General features: G+C 35.2%; 1 protein-coding gene across 7 annotated transcripts; it reads right to left on the bottom strand.

Annotated features, from left to right (window-relative positions):
* Positions 1–414: 414 nt before the first annotated feature.
* On the bottom strand, positions 415–4,891 carry LOC104601204 (protein NRT1/ PTR FAMILY 8.1-like). 7 transcript variants are annotated; one of them, XM_010264463.3, is made up of 5 exons: positions 4,432–4,891; positions 3,085–3,364; positions 2,766–2,983; positions 1,958–2,508; positions 415–1,493 (listed from the first exon to the last, which is right to left on the bottom strand). In XM_010264463.3, the coding sequence occupies exons 2-5, from the start codon at positions 3,188–3,190 to the stop codon at positions 662–664; spliced, it is 1,707 nt and encodes a 568-aa protein (XP_010262765.1). In that variant the 5' UTR covers positions 3,191–3,364; positions 4,432–4,891; the 3' UTR covers positions 415–661. The 7 variants fall into 7 exon arrangements, with proteins under 7 accessions (XP_010262765.1, XP_010262770.1, XP_010262769.1 ...); XM_010264468.3 differs by having other exon boundaries at positions 3,085–3,250; positions 4,432–4,572; XM_010264467.3 differs by having other exon boundaries at positions 3,085–3,285; positions 4,432–4,562.
* Between the last annotated feature and the right edge of the window lie 12,106 nt (positions 4,892–16,997).

The raw sequence follows: 16,997 nt of genomic DNA on the forward strand, positions 1-16,997 counted from the left end.
TGTTTGCAGCCAAAGGACAAGAATTATGACTCTACTGTAGTTTGCAATTTGTAATATTCAATATTCAAAAAACTAATTAAAGATGATTTGGGATACTTGGTACTTGCATCCATAAAATAGGCAACCTCGTCTACATTTTGAAGGATTCCTTGTTGATGCTAGCATCAATTGCTCAAAACCAAAGATACCTTTAGTTGTTCAATTAAACTTCCTGAAACTGACTGCATGGTAAGGACCGTACTACAGTGCTCCCTGATTACGAATAAAACCCACTTTTCATCACAAGACCATGAGCTCAAAATGCTTTAGAGCTGAATTGGTTCCTAAAAATAAACCAAACCCATTGATGAAAGGCTTTCTCTCTCTCTCTCTGATTTTCAAGAGTTACTGGAATCTCAAATAAAAAGAAATAACTTTTGTCCTTGTAATAGAACCCAGACTGTAATTGCATATACTTTGATAACCCAGTTGAGAATCCATTTTGTTATGGAACTCCCTTCACTTTAGGAATTCAACAAGGGAAATATTTTTCAGCTTCACTAGAAAAGTAAACAATAACACCTGAGAAATTTACAAACACTGAGCCCTTCACAGCCCAAAACAAGACAACTATTCCACACATTGCTCATACCAAATAGATGAGAAGATCATGACACTGATATCAGCGCAAGGTCCCTACTGCCCTCTTGTATGTGAACCACCTCGCAACCAAGAGATAAGCTCCCAAGTTCAGCACACTCAATATGGCCAAGAGCCAAAAGAAGTAGTGGAGATGGCCCTTGTTCAAGTTGTCTGGTATCCAGCCAAGCTTCCCATGCCTTGTGGTCACATCAGTAACAATGGTAACAAGTAGAGTGCTCAAATAGTTTCCTAGTGCAACTGTGGTAAGGGAGATTGCAGAGGACAAACTCCTTAGAGCATCAGGTGCTTGTTCATAAAAGAATTCCAACTGGCCAATAAAGGTGAACACCTCAGCACATCCTACAAGGAAGTATTGAGGGACCTGCCAAAATATTGACATGGGCACATGATCAAGGTCATAGTAGTTGTGCCTTCTCACCATTCGGAGTCTCACTAGCTCCAGAATGCCAGCAGACAACATGGCAAAGATGGAGATGACAAGACCAATTCCCATCCTTTGGAGTTGAGTAAAACCGTTTTTGTGGCCAGTGAATTTTCTGGCATATGGAACAATGATGCGGTCATAGATAGGGACCCAGAATATAACACTGATGGTGTCAAAGATGGACAGTGAGGCTGAGGGGATCTGAAAATGAGGGCCCATGTGAAGGTCCATAGTGTTGCCTTGCAAGACAAACAAGGTGCCCATCTGACTGTATACAGTTGAAAACATGATGCCAGTGGCCCAAATAGGAAGCAACCGTATAATGGCCTTGAGTTCCTCAACTTGGGTAACTGTGCAGAGTCTCCATGGATTCGCAAAGCCCTTTATATGATCTGTCTCTGTCTGCACTGCTGCTTTGTCAAGGAAACTGAGCAGGAAAAAAAAAAAAAAAACTAGTTAGAGACTCAAAACTAGTGGCTTTCAAAACAAGAAGCAAATGCACCAAAGAAAATATGCTCAAAACTCATTTTCCATGAAAGTATAACTAAAGCCCAACCATTGACATTTGGTTTGCAGAAATTGATTCAATCACTTGATAAGCCATAGAATCTGTAGAACATTCTGTAAGGCAAGGAAAGGGTCTTTGGGCTTAAAAGGTGAGTAATAGGATCAATTATGATATCTTGCAAGAACACATGATGACTTGGTAGAGTTACCTTTGACTCAGGGGAATTGGAATCCTGAATAAAATTTAGAAGTAATTTAAACTTGAACAAGTGCTAGAAATTTATCCTTATTCATTGAACTTAAGGATAAACTTGAACTCATAAAAAGTTATTAACCATATATCCCAAGTCTCCTAAGTCCTAACCATGGTTTCATTACAGTTACCTGAATTGTTCTGTATAATCGAGTTTGCGACTTCCCTTGACAACAGATTCAACATCTGCAGTCTCATAAAGAAGAGACTTGTCAGATGGCACTTTAACTTGAAATTTCCGAAAGGATGCAACCACCACCTGGCAGAAGCGTGTCAGGGGGCTGCCCCCAGGCTTCTGGTTCCGATACAACCGGGTACCAGAGAAGAAACTCATAACTGCAATTGCCATTGCCACTGCTGGAATGCCAAATCCCCATCCCCAGCCAACATTCGTTTGTATCCACACCAGAACAGAGGCGGCGAGGAGGGCACCAATGTTGATTGAAAAATAGAACCAATTAAAGAAAGAACTCTTATATTTCTTCTCAACCTCATCAGTATCATCAAACTGATCTGCACCAAAGGATGAAACACATGGCTTAATCCCTCCTGTCCCCAGAGCAACCAGGTAAAGCGCGACAAAGCAAACTGCACTTTGTGCCTCCGTTGGGTGGCAAACATCTTTTTCACAATTTGGTTTTAATCCACGGACAGATGCTGACAATGTCAACAATGTCATCCCCTGCAACCAATGAAAGCTTTTAGTACTTTTCTTTTTTTGGAGATAAATCAAGGCTTATCAGAAAATAGCATGCTCAAATTCCACCAAGAATTCTAAAAATACAGAGGGTCAACTCAACTTTTCAAGACCTGGTTTGAGTTAAGAGGATTTCTTGATTTGTTTAACACCTTTAGTTATAAAATTTCATCCAGTGCTTGACCAAGATGCATTCTCAATATTTAAACATTTTAACAAGGTTTTGATTAAATCTCTCTTACACAAACATAGATGATGGAGAAACTGGCAATCGTCCAGTATCTTCCCAAGTAAGAATCTGCTAGAAAGGCTCCAATCAGTGGTGTGATGTAGCATGTGCCAGACCAATTTGTGACATTATTTGCTGCAACAACATTATGTTGGTGGAGTTGAAATTTGAGATAATTCACCAGATTGGTGCTCATCCCATAGTATGCAAGTCGTTCACAGCATTCATTGCCTGTTAAAAACTCAAAACATAAGCATCTTCCAATGACAAAATTTCAGAGCAAGAATTGGAGATGGATTTTAATATCCAGTATGAATAGCACAAGCAAATACCTAGGATATAGGGGCAAGCTTTCCAGGTTCCTGTTTCCTTTTTGATAGCAGGTTTGTTTCGGAAATCTGTTGTGCCATCTTTAGTATATATATCTTCCTCTGCCATGGTTTCTGGAGATAGGTTATGTTCTTCAATCAGTTTTCTAACTTGGTACTTCACCTACAACTTCAACATTTTGATGCCCTCAATCATCAGAAGTCCTAAAAGGTAACAGTGCCAAGCACATCGAGTATGCATCAAACTCAACCTCTGGCCAATAAATGGTGAATGACTTATCACCTTATGAACATAGATAAGTGCCATTAGCTTATGCAAGTAAGATAAACCAGAGTTGAAAATTTTCCAAGCACATAAATATGTCATCATAAATAAATACCTATAGCAGGTGTTGTTTATAGTTGAACATTTGAAATATCATTCAATAACTCTATCAGAACCTTCAACTGGCAGAAATAGCATATAGCCCAACTACTTGGTAGGACAGATTTACTCATAAGCAGAACTAAACACTTCGTTAAAGACTTCTACTCTCAGTCCCATATAAGTAACAGAAGAAAATTATCTGATGATGGTGAGACTAGGATGCAGATTTCTATTGTAATGTACCAAGAGTACATGATTGCATCTAAAAGATGACAGAGCTGTGAATGAAGCTTTTTTTAGAAATAACTCTGCAACCATCCATAGCCAGAATTCAAAGCCCTTGTGAACATGGATCCTGAATTAGATATGGTACCGAATAGAGCAGAATGAAGAACAGGGTTCATGTATCCAACCCCATAATAGTTGAGACAAGGCTGGTTGAGTTGAAGCTTTTTTAAAGATCCTTAAATGTTTCAAAGAGATGGTGTCAGAGGTTGAGGAACTTCTGTAAAAAGGCATTCTCCAAAGGATCCAGATAAAAATCAAAATACTGGGTGAGGTTTATGTCCTATCAATCCATAGATGGAGAGTTTTGTCAATTGACCGGAAGTCTACAAATTCTTGAACCTATTTGATCTTTACAACACAATAAAAGACGTTCTACTTGCAAGAAATCAGATGTGTAACGCTAATATCAAGTGTTAGATAAGAACGAAAAAAAACAACAGAAAATGAAGGGGAAGAAGGTGGGGGACGGAGCCCAAAAATTTCTTGGAGAAGTGGTGGTAGTGAAACCCAATTAAGAAATGATACATCAAATCAACCTCAATTACATAAAACCCATAGCTTCCACACTTGAAATTATACAAAGGTAAAACAAAACTACAAAACATTCTGGGTACCTCCATAACCTTCAAATCAACAGATTTGTTTTCATTACAACACTAATCCACCGAACAAGCATGAAGAAAAGGGACCCTTACCTAATGCAAAATGTATGTGGAACTTGAGTGTACCAGAAGAACAGAGGAACAACCCAAGTAGCCACAGGCTCACAGCAATGCCTTAAATCCACTTTCCACAAGTGATGCTGTTGGAGTTGAAAAGGTTGGTCTACTTTTCCGATAGATATTTCGTGTAGATAAAAAACTGGTGGTGAAACAATAATAAGAAGACTTTGGCGCGTCAACAAAGACAGGCAAATTATTGGGCAAATAGAACAAAAACAACTTTCGCAGAGAGAGAGAGAGAGAGAGAGAGAGAGAGTCATGCTAGTGGTATCCAGAGTCCAGAGTCTGAGACTAATAAGATCCAGAATCCGTGTGAACGGAAATCCAGATATGGGCTCCCCCGGGATTTGACAGTATTAGCTGTCCACTGTCCTGATTCCTCAATTAAATAGAAGACCCCCATCCAGATTCCAGATGACAAGTTTATAACAGTAGAGTCAGCTTCAATTTTCAAGCTTTTATTCTTCTTGCTGTCGCCTTCGTCGTTGATGTCGTTTATATCTAATTCCCAGACCAATAAGCAAAAAGTTGGGGAGAAAATTACCAAAGCAAAAAAGGAGGCCACGATTTTGGAGCTGAGTTATCTGGGTCATTACAGTTTCAAAGCAATGGGCTCACAGCTCACTCGCATCACATAGGAATGCAAACCTAAATTTTCAAATCCGAAGTCAAATTTCAACATCATCTGAATTCTGAAGCATCACAGTTCCCACTATAAAGAAAAGAAAAATAAGATATCGATATTATGTTTATCTGTTACCGAGTTGTAGGTTGCGTGTAACTCTGAAGCTGTTTTGCTTCAATCCAGCCCAAGAAAAACAAATATAATTATTAACAATGACCCAAGCATGAGAACATAACAAAGGATCAGAAAACACAAGACGAAACACATGGTGAGAAGCAAATGGCGTTTGATGATGTCAAAGCTTCGATGGTGGCTTCCTTAAGTGTCAAGGCTTCTTTCGGTTTTTTTCTTGGAGGCAGTAAATCAGTCATGGCGTTTGCTGGGGTGTGAAAGGTGGTCAATGCTCAGCTGGTTCCCCTTTAGAGGCTGAAGCTAATGCCCTTTTTGAATTGAAGCTATGTCATTTGTCAATGATCTTGGATTGGCAAAATGTCTATAGCGAATAGGATAACCAGACTTTAGTTATTTGTACTTTTAGGAGAAGAAGAGAATTGCCACCATGATATTCTGTTTTTATGTAAAGATATCAAGGTTTTTTGTGCAGATAAAGCCTTGAAAGTCCATTGGGGCCTTTGTGAATCAAATGGAGCTGCCAGAGGAGGTCTGAGGATGGAATTTTAATTCAAGAATGCCATTCGGCTATTCCTTCGTGACTTTCAGATGTTCTGTGTTTGGATATTTTTAGGTTGCAGCTTGTTAGTGGTTTGGACTTTGGATGCTTCTGGAGTTGGTGGTAGTTAGTACTTGGTGGTGGTTTGTTTTCAGGAACTCGGCTTCAGTCAGTGCAAGGCCCATTCGAACAGTCTTTAGGGCCTTGCATTGGGAATATCTCCACATGAAATAAAGTGTAATAAGTACGGACTACGGAGATATTCCCAGTGCAAGGCTGAAAAGGCTGTGGCTTATGTTTTTGTTTAACTGTTCTCTCTGTGGTCTGTGCTCTGTTGTAGTTCTGTTTCTGTTGAATGAAAAATTATCAAATAACAATTATTTGGGAAATCAATAAAAATTTCTGTCGGGGAATAGACAATAAAAAGGCCTTATTTTTATTGGGCCATTTTTTAGACATCCCTATATTTCTACATATTTATCTTTGCTTCATGGAGCTATTATACAATGGGGTAGCTTGGATCCCAAATGGAGACTACAAATAGTAATTAATCTTTCATTAGCTACTGTTAGTATGTTCATTTGGGAATGATGATGTGACATCCTAAATGTGAAAGGTCATGGTCCTATAGCTTTTTTTTTTTTTTTAATTTCAAAATCACCCTCTCATATCAACCTTTTAGAAACAAAACATGGGACAATTTTGACATTTGCCTTTCATCTTCTTTTCATTAATAAGGTTGGACAGATGTTAGGGTCAAAAACATCCTTTCTTTCTTCTATGTAAGAAAAACAGTGATAAGTAATGAATTGCAAACGATAGGGGTATTTTAATAATACACAAACTATGAGATAGCTTTTAGTAGAAGTGGCCTTGAGTCGAGCTCTTTACGAGTTATTCGAGTTTGGGTCGGTTTCAATCGAGTTTCGAGTCGAGTTTGAATATATATATAATTAAACTATAGAAAATAATATATATAATAAAAATATTATAATTCTTACTTTATAAAACATTTTTTTTCAAATCGAATTCGAGCCAAGCCGAACTCGAGTTTAACATTTTTGACTTGAGCCGAGCTCGAGCTCAAGGAACTAGCTCGAACTGAGCTTGAGCCTTGTACTACCTTGACGAGCCGAGCTCGAACCTCATACTATTCACCTCAGCTCGACTCGAATCCACCCCTAGTTTTTAGTGACCAGAAAATGGAACAAGAGATGGGTTATAGTAAATACATGAAACTTTAAGGAGGTGCCTAAAGGAAAAATCCAAACCCCAAAGGTATCATGGTGAGTAGACCTGTTCACAGGCAGGGCTTTGGGCCCAACTTTACAATTATCTTGGGCTTGGCCTTTTGGGCTGGGCCCATTAAAATTTTGGCAAAAGCCAAGCCCAAGCCCAGCCATGAATAGGTCTAATGGTAAGCAAGTGGGTATTTGGCATAATCTGGTGAACGCTTAAATGATTATACCCTGGTTGAACCAGAAATTTTTACATATATTTTAAACATACATTTAGGGGGCACAGGAACAAACTTATGAAACCTCAAGCTTTCCATGGTATAGTTAGTGGGCCTCACATGCAATGTTAGTAAAACAGGGTCACTTTTCGATTCAATGTCTGATCACTACAATAGGCCCCTAATAATTAGGTCACATTCGGAGTCTAATTGTTTGGTTGGGCAGAATCAAATTCCTATTTCCCATTCTTGGGTGGAATGACGTTCCCCCATGCGAGAGAACGGCTATTCCCTCCCCCTCTCTAGGGAATGAAACACCATTCTAGCGGATTCTAATTCTCATTTCAATTTCAATTTCAAAGGATTTTGATTCTGAAGACCATTTTGATTCATAGAAAGATCTCCTTAAAAAGTCAAATACACACGAAAATGTAAAGTCGTTTCTTTTATTCAGACTATTTATTGCTTAGTATGTTGTTGGCATATGCATAAAAGTGATGCATTAATAACATTAAATTATCTTTTTTTTTTAATATTAAGCTTCAATTTCACTTCATTCACACATGAGAAATGACGACAGTACAAACTACAAACCATTATCGCAATTCGCAACAAATAATATACAATTGTCTTTCAATTTCTATAGTGTAGAGAAAGAATCGCTTAGATCATGAAAATGAAAGTTAATAATAATATTAATTTAATCATTTTAATAAATATTTGTTAAATTTTTTAAGAATTAATACATGTGTAATTTTTATTTTATGTACAAGTTTGATGATAATGAAGAATCAAATGAAATTGTTTAACAATATTATAGGTCATAGAGAATTTAAGCAAAATTACTTTTTTTTTATATAAACAATACATGAATGAATTATTTTTGTTTCATCACATTAAATACATTGGCTTATTTACATAGATTATAATTTAAATAACATTTTTCTTTATTTTCCATTATTTTAATATTCTTGTTTAACAAAGCCCATGCATCATACGAAATCCAACTAGTACTAATCAATAAAATTTAATTTTTAAAAATGGTTATTAGTCATTAGATTATCTCATTGTTTCCTTTATTGTGACTATTATTTATTGCTTAGCTTCAATAATTACTTTGCTCCTTGTTGTATTTTATTTATTAGCATCTAATCACCCGTTTTCGACCGACGTGCAATTTTCTTTTCTTTTAATTTTCTTTCCATTTCTTCTTATTTTTCTGAGAATGAAAGCGAAAAGTATTTCATTAATGAAAATCGCCAAGTAAATTTGGCTACTAATGCGTTTGACCTTGACCATAACGCAAGAGCGACTATTTTAATTATTATCAGTCTGAGTGAAGCTAGCAAATATCGGATCTAACCCGCTCCATAACATGCCCCAGTTTAATCAACCTTGACATGGATCATTTATTATTTGAACAAATGGAATCATCATGACCAAAACACCACCTAGTCAATGGAGTATGGATTGGTAATGATAATTTTTGTTTTTGTTTAAGGGATAATGCTGGTTGTTTTTAATCCTTTAATAATAAAGCCTCCTGTCCTATTGGTGGGATCTCCATAATTCTAATGAAGTGGACATCCCTCTTATTGATACCTTGCTTCTCTTTTACAGCATAAACCGTTATGTGAAGGTGACAGAGATTCAATTCCAAGTTAGGGTCCAGAAGATCTCTCTCTCTCTCCAACTTTGGCTGTCCAATGGACGGCCTCTACTTCTACAGGGTTTGATGCATTAGTTCATGTTGTCATGCTTTCATCAATGTTACTCTTACATGAATTTCATAAGACTAACGTGTTGGGCAGGGAAAGCCCTATCAAAACGGTAGAGGTCCCCCACTCTTCCCATGGGGTGCATGTCTGGGCATACATCCGGAGCATCTTTCGTACTTGTCATTGAAAGTTGTTTTCAATACATGATTGAGATGTGTTGTAGGGCGTGCCATATGGGACATTTTTATAAATTCCACTCTTTCTATTTGTTTTCTTTTCTCTTAATTTGTCCCACTCTAATGTGGTTAATGGGCCGATGATATAATCACCAAGATGGGTCACTTAGAATTCGGATTTGGTCTTGCAGCTATGTATTGAAAATACATTCTAATAAAAACATACAAATATAGAGATATTCTCAATTCATAGCTTCAAAGGGTGGTGAGGACAGTTTTTTTGAAACCAAATCTAACTTAATTCCATCAGTTGGTTGATTGGCATTCCTTTGATTATATATAAAAGCACATGATCAAACCTATATAATTACAGGCTCTCTATAATAGATCAAGGTGAACAGGCGTCTTGTGCATCCTATTCTGTTCTCACCCCTTGATCCACTGTAATAAAGAAGAAGAAGAGATATGGGTTTAGTGTCAATGTGAACCCAATTAGTGTGAAGGGTTGAAACTATCATCAGGCGTGAGAGTGTGAAGGGAGGCAAAGGATACATCATGTTGCTTTTTAGGCAAAGTTTTGTTGATGAAGGAGGAAGATAAAGTTGTCATGGGAGAAGAGAGAGAGACGTGAAGAAATTATCAACACCACATGTGAGATTCTCTTCTCAGTTGAGTCAACGGAACAAATATGTAATTAAACAGGATTCCCAGCTTTTATTTGGATCAACTAAGAAAGGTCTACCAGACTGACTTGAGCTGTCTATAGTTAATTTGAAACTTAAACAAGTATTGTCTTCAATTTTGTCCTGCAGTATGAGCCAATTGAGAAATTAGAATAGGACTTCAAAATGACAAGGTCCATTGCATGTACCCACTTGTTCTTTCAGATGCTGATTGATTGGACATCAAACCTAGATTGTTTAGTCACTCTGGCGCTTGATTAACTTCTAAACACATAAGCATGCATGCTCAATCTCCACTATTGTTTGGTTTTTCTGATTTGATTTGTTTTTTCTTTGTTATGACTTGTGAGTTAATTCAAACATAAATTGCAATAATGTGGTTTTGATATTGTTTCTCAAAACAAAAATATGAAAAACATGTCATTGATTGTAAAAACTGTTTTTTTTTTCAATCATATAATATATCTAATCTTCTTTCATAAATCATATGATATATGTACTTGAACATTTGTTTTTTGTTTCAAAACCCATTGTCTTGATGGTTTTAAAAACATGAGTTACTTTTTGAAACATAATTAATTTGATTTTGCTTCTGAAAATAAACAAAAACAATGTTCAAAAGTATGTTATATCCAAATTTAAGACTAGATCCAGTCTACCCCCTTCAAGACCCTAAATAGCTAGAATCAACATTGGGTAACCATGAGGTCTCATCTTTCAGGCAAAGCAGTTCCGATATGCAATGTGGCCAATATCATTGGACCAGAGGTGATAAGGGAATTAGGGATGTGGATAGGTTATGTTGGATAAACTACAAGTTTATCTTAACCCGAACTTGACCTAAAACCACTTCAATCCAAGGTCACAAACCCATCTAATAATAAAATGGGTATTTAACCCGATCTGCTCCGTCCCATAAATAGCACCTCTGTACTCAGCAAAATTTATATTTATAAATGTTTCATTAGTCATTACTAGCTACTACGTAAGGGATCAGCTTTGGCATGAGCCAAACTCAACCCGAACCCGGATCTAGCTTGAGGTTGACCCGACCATGACCCAATAAAATCAGGTCAACATGAATTTACCACTTAGCCTGACCCACTGACATCCTAATAACGCCCAACATATCAGTTAATTTCATACCCAGCCCACTTAAAACCAGGTCTGGCCATCCACTATCAAACCTGAAGTATAGACCAGGTTGAATCTAAAAGCTCAAAATGCTATTCATCATCTAGGCCTTGTTCTAAATTATATGGGTTGGTTAGATGATTACTTGTTTACCGTTCAGTCTATTCATTGGCATATAAGTATGGGCGCTTAAATAATTTTTTATTATTTCCACCGAATAAAATGTTATTATAACTCGACTCAGTTCAGCCCATTATCAACCTTAAAGACTGTGTTTGGTTTGAAAGTTAAAGGTAAATTTCTCCTCAAAAAAAAAATTACTGGTTTAATCTATCACTATACAAATATAAAAATTTATGATGTGAAGGAATCAATAAAAACCCCAATATATCATTTGGATAGTAGAGGTCGCTACAATTCTAAGTAACCGTTTGATAGCTGTTGAGCCAGAGGTTACTTGTAATTGTCTTTTGGTGAGAAAAATGGTAAATAAAATATTTAGGGTTCAAGCATTTCATTTATAAATTAAGGAGTTTCCTTCCTATTTATTTACTTAGTAGCGAGTAAATTCATTCAATGCATAGGGTTGAATAGAAATGTGATAAGAAGCACCAAAAACAATATATCATGTGTATCTATTTATCTCTTTCTCATGTGCACCCTATTCTATCTATTTATCTGTTTTCACCGAAAATAATATATCATGTCGCAGCCATCTCTTTGCTTCAAATCCTCTTTCTTAATTTTCTGTTTTTTTTTTTTTTTTTTAATTTTACATAATTACCCATTAAACCAATAAAGAAATCACATAATGCTTAACTATTTCTAACAACTATAAAGAAAGAGGGATTTAATTTTTTAATGTTTAATCAAGTGGCACCACTTCCCCACTTCCTCCTAAATTGTCTCTAATTCTTATTTATCTCCTAAATTATCTCTAATTCCTCTTTATCTCTTAAATTATCTTTAATTTACTAGAGAGACTCTCTCCTAAACTATTTCTAATTACTATTTATCCACCCCCACTTTTTATCTATATCTATCTAAAGAAAGTTTCAATTAAAAAAAGGGTAAAATACAAAAACCTTCCCTATGGTTTCTGACAATCATAAAAGCCTCCCTTATAGTTTTACTTTAACAAAAACTTTTCTTCTATTTTTTAAAAATTTAACAAATACCTCCTTTCCGTCAATAAGTCAACGGAAAACGTTAAAAAGATAATCATTTTTTTCAAAATACCTATTTTACCATTTTACGAATTAACGTGCATCTGTTTTATTGAAATAGTCTTACTCGAACACTGTTCATCGTCTTCTTCACGATGCACAGCGGTGTTCGGCTTCATTCTAGGCACACTTAGTCAGGGTACCATTAGTCAGGGGTGTTCGGCTTCACGCCATTAGTTAAGCAAAATCCAGCTCGTTCTCTTCTCCCTCTCTCCCCCATCACAGGAAGATAGGGAAGTCTTGGCTTATCTTATCTCTTGCTCCAGCAGGTCGGGAAGCTTTTCCGGCGGTCGAACCAGAAACAACCACAAGAGTCTTTCCGGAGACCACCCAAGTTCATTTCACTGCAACTGCTTCAGGTGCTATACAATCTACTCGGTTCGATGGGACTCTTCACCTAATCGTCAACTGATTCACGAGATAATTGATGCTTTTGAAGATGATTTGATGCAGAAGACGAACACGAAGAGCAAAAAAGAGAAAAAGAAGAGAGTATGCAATGAGGGGTCAGATGATGGGAAGCGCCCCGAAGATATTTCAGGAAGAGAGGAGCTAGATAATCTAGAAACGTTGGAGGTCTGTAGTGGTGAGACATGCAAAAGTGAAGAAGCGGAGGATTTTGGAGAAGGGTTCGGTAAGGAGATCTGTGAGTTTTATTGGAGAGAGGATATGGGGGGTTTGGGGTTAATAAAATGGCGAAAACCAGAAAAGATTGGTTCAGATGTTGAGTTCTATTCTGCATTTTGGAACTTTATTTTTGTGTAAATTTCCCTTTTTTGGAATGTAGAGAAGAAATGAGCTTTCTTTTCATCATCCTGATCCTCCATTTCCTTTTTCTCCTACACAATCTCTGTTTCATTTATATACATTATATGGATTTTCATATATATAGATTTCGAATTATGAACTGGGTTCGATAGAGTCGGGCCCGGTTTTGTTGATAAAAGGATGAAATTTCATAAGTGGTTTAAGGTGCAAGACAACTGAAGTATTACATTTTCACCTCTCCGGCATTCTCTCACCTTCGTCTCTGCCTCCATCGCTCCAGTATGTGGTTTAAGGTGCAAGACAACTGAAGCATTTCATTTTCACCTCTCCGGCATTCTCTCACTTTCGTGTCTGCCTCTGTCGCTCTAATACCTGGCAATGTTGTACAACCATCTCACAGGACTGATCGACAGCCTACTGTCGTGGCTCAACCAATTGAACTACCTGCACCTAAGCATGAACCAGCTTACGGGCAACATCCCGAGCAATCTCTTCTCATTTTCCATCACAAACCTTGAGCTACAGAGGAACCTCTTCAGCGGACCTATTCAACCGTGGAAGTAGGTCAAAATCCGGACGGTTGATCTTAACTACAACCAGCTAGTCGGAGCCCCTTCTATTCCCCCAAAAGCAGTAGAGAGGACTGAGGAGTGAGGACTGAGAGAGGGCTATTTTAGTAAAACTGGGAAGCTTGGAGGGGGAGCGCACCGTCATTCTGTGGATGTGCGAACAAACGTACGTTAAATCGTCTTAGCCATCGACAGAAGAGAGGTATTTGTTAAATTTTTAAAAAATAGAAGGGAGGTTTTTGCTAAAATAAAATTATAGGGGAGATTTTTTATGATTGTCAAAAACTTCAGGGAAGATTTTTGTATTTTACCCTTAAATAAAATCCAGAACTATTTAAATGTTATAATGAAATTATATACATATTTAAAATATCTATTCAAAACACAAAAAATCAATAGATTTAATAATATTCATATTATTAATAAATCAATATTTTTGCAAAATTCATCATGAAATTTTGTAGTAACAATATAAATAATAATTTTACAAATTATTCAATTTAAATGTTATTCAAATAATAAAAAATTAATATTAAAAAATAAAGCATTATTTAAATATTTAAATAACTAAAAATCTTAAAAAACATTAAAAATAGCTATATAATATAACAAAATATTTAATATTACGTAATAACATTAAAATAAATAAAACTCAAATAATGAAAAATTTTAAATATTTTACATATTATTTAAATAACAAAATATTTAACAGGAAAAAAATTGTAATATTTAAAATAACGAAATTATGTAATAAATTAAAGATAAAAAATCTTAAAAATAGAAAAATAATTATAATAGAATTCATAATATTCTTATTAATAATAATTTAATATTTTACAAAATTAATAACGAATTATGTAATAGTTGTACAATTATAATTTTATGGATTATTAAATTTAATAAATAATTAATATTTTAAGAATGTAAATACCAATATTATTTCAATAACTAACTAATTTCACTTATATCAATTAATAATTATAGAAAATAACTACCAATAAAATTATATTTATTAGTAATAATTTTACAATAATAGTGTATATTCATTATATATTTATATATACTATAATTAATATTTATTTTATTTTTAATAATTATTTATTGTTTTTTCTATAAATATGCTTTCAATAATTATTTATAAATGTATTTTTTGTTATTTAATAGAAAATTATCAATAATTATTGGAGATTAAAAAACTATTATTTAACTTTTAAAATTTAATTTATCATATTTATTGTATTTTTGTTATAAAATTAGCATGGGTGAGGAAATGGGGTGTATTGATTTATAAGAATAAAACTAGCAGGAGCGAGGAAATAGGCACCCAATCCCTTTCCCTGCCCCATAGTTAAGACACTCTACCCCATCCCCACCCTGTCCCCAGTGTCACGCGGGTTCAAGGCAAGGTAACCACTCCTCAATGTCGGGTGATTTCAAGGGCAAGGCACCCCACTCCTCATCAAGGATGGAGAATTCTCGAATTTCCCTGCCCTGTCCCCAGTATTGGACGGGTTCAAGTAGAGGTGTAAATTGGGCCGTGTTGGGTCAGCACAGCACGACCTACATGTGGCAATGCGAGTCGTGCCGTGCTGGCCCACAAGGCATCCCGAGTCGTGCCTCCCTCCTCTAGGATAATTTGGGAGGTCGGTTCAGCATGGCCCACGGCTCGAGCCCGCTCGGGCCCGTACCATGCCGTGGATCAAGTTGGTCCATGGGTCGGGCCTTGGGCCAGGCCATGCCACGCACCAAGCCAAGCTCAAGGCAAAGCACTCACTCCCCGTCCAAAGTTTTTAAATTTGGACCGGATAGGGAACTGTTCAGGGGTCAAACATTCTGACTATTCAGTCCGAACGGATGACTCACTCTAACAAAAAAATAAAAAATTAGAAAAACAAAAAAAAATGCCAAAAACTGTTGTCTGGGTTGACGGTTCGATCACCCAGGTTAGCGGTTTGCTAACCAAATAAAGGGTTTTTGGACAAAAAGCGGTTTTGAGGTGAAATGATGTTCGGTTCCCAATTTTTCCAGTCTAACCATCTGGTTTGATCCAGTTTTGAAAACACTGTCCCTGTCAACCCAGTATTCAATTTGATGATAGAAATGATCAAAAGGATATATTGAGTATCAACGACATGGTAAATTTCTAAAAGTATACTAAATTGTCTTTAATATTCAAAAATATAATTTTATGAAAATTTTGGAAATTTTATTGTACTTGTGTAATTTTGAAAATTTATTTAAATTTTTATTAAATAATTTATTTTCTTTTTAAATGGTTTACTTATAGAACTATACTAATTTATCATATAATTTCTAATATAAACTAACCAATAATTTCCATTTTCCAATATTGTACTGATTTATCTTAATAATTTGTGTAATTATTTGTTCAAATTATAGTTTTTCATTTCCCATAGTCATTTATCTTTAATAATTTGCAATGAAAATTACATAAATTTTCAATGGTTTTCCAAAATCTATAAAATGTAATAAACTTTCCTAATATTTCCAAAATATTCTAATAATTTTCAATAATTATTTAATGCATTTTAAATAAACTTTTAAATACTTTATATCTTTTAATTTCAAAAATGTTCTTTTACGAAAATGTAGTTTATGAAAATTTTTGAAAATTTTATTACATTTGTGTAGCTATGGGGATTTATTGAAAATTTGTTTAAATTGTTATTAAATATATTTTTTTATTTGGTAGTTTACTAACAAAATTACACTAATTTATCTTTTTATTTTTTAATATAAATTAATTAATAATTTCATTTCTAACATTATAGTATTTTGTTCCCCCATTTGTATTTGGTTATTAAATATAATAATAACAATAACTAAAATTTTGTAATTGTTTATAATTGTTAAAAGTAATTCTTAATTTTATAGAAATTAGTTAAAGAGTTTTCAATTTCTATAAAATGTTGTCAATGAGCTAATTAATAACATTATTTATTAATTTTTAGTAATTTACTAACCATATTTATTAACTTTTGGTAATAACACTATTTAATACTCATTGAACATGGGTGGGATTATATATTAATCCTATTTAACTATTTATTAATTAATATGAATATTTTAAATGAGTGAGAGTGGATGTAGATTGGGGGGATGTATTTTAGGAATTCATTAGGGAGTGGGGCAACATGATACTTTCCTATTGGTTTAAAAGAGATACCTTAGGAGAGAGATTATACGAATATTTTTAGGTAGTTGGGTGACATGGCTTAATCGGAGTGGTGGGAAGGGGAGAGGAGAGAAAGTCAAAGAGAATGTAGGGTGGGGATAATGGTGCAAGGAGAGGCATGGTGACGGGGAACCGTGCTTTGTTAAGCAAAAGTTAAACAATAAACCCAAATCGATACAACCCGAGTTGGTGGGCTTTTGCTAATGGTCAATTATTTTCGAGTGACAAACTACGGACTTGACCAGATCGATTTGGTTGGTGAAACAACCTGCAAACTGAACTGAACTAATGATTGAACACTCCTAATTTCAACTAAAT

The sequence above is a fragment of the Nelumbo nucifera genome, chromosome 2, assembly GCF_055504915.1.
Source record: "Nelumbo nucifera cultivar China Antique chromosome 2, China Antique-T2T, whole genome shotgun sequence".
Classification (NCBI taxonomy): Eukaryota; Viridiplantae; Streptophyta; class Magnoliopsida; order Proteales; family Nelumbonaceae; genus Nelumbo; species Nelumbo nucifera.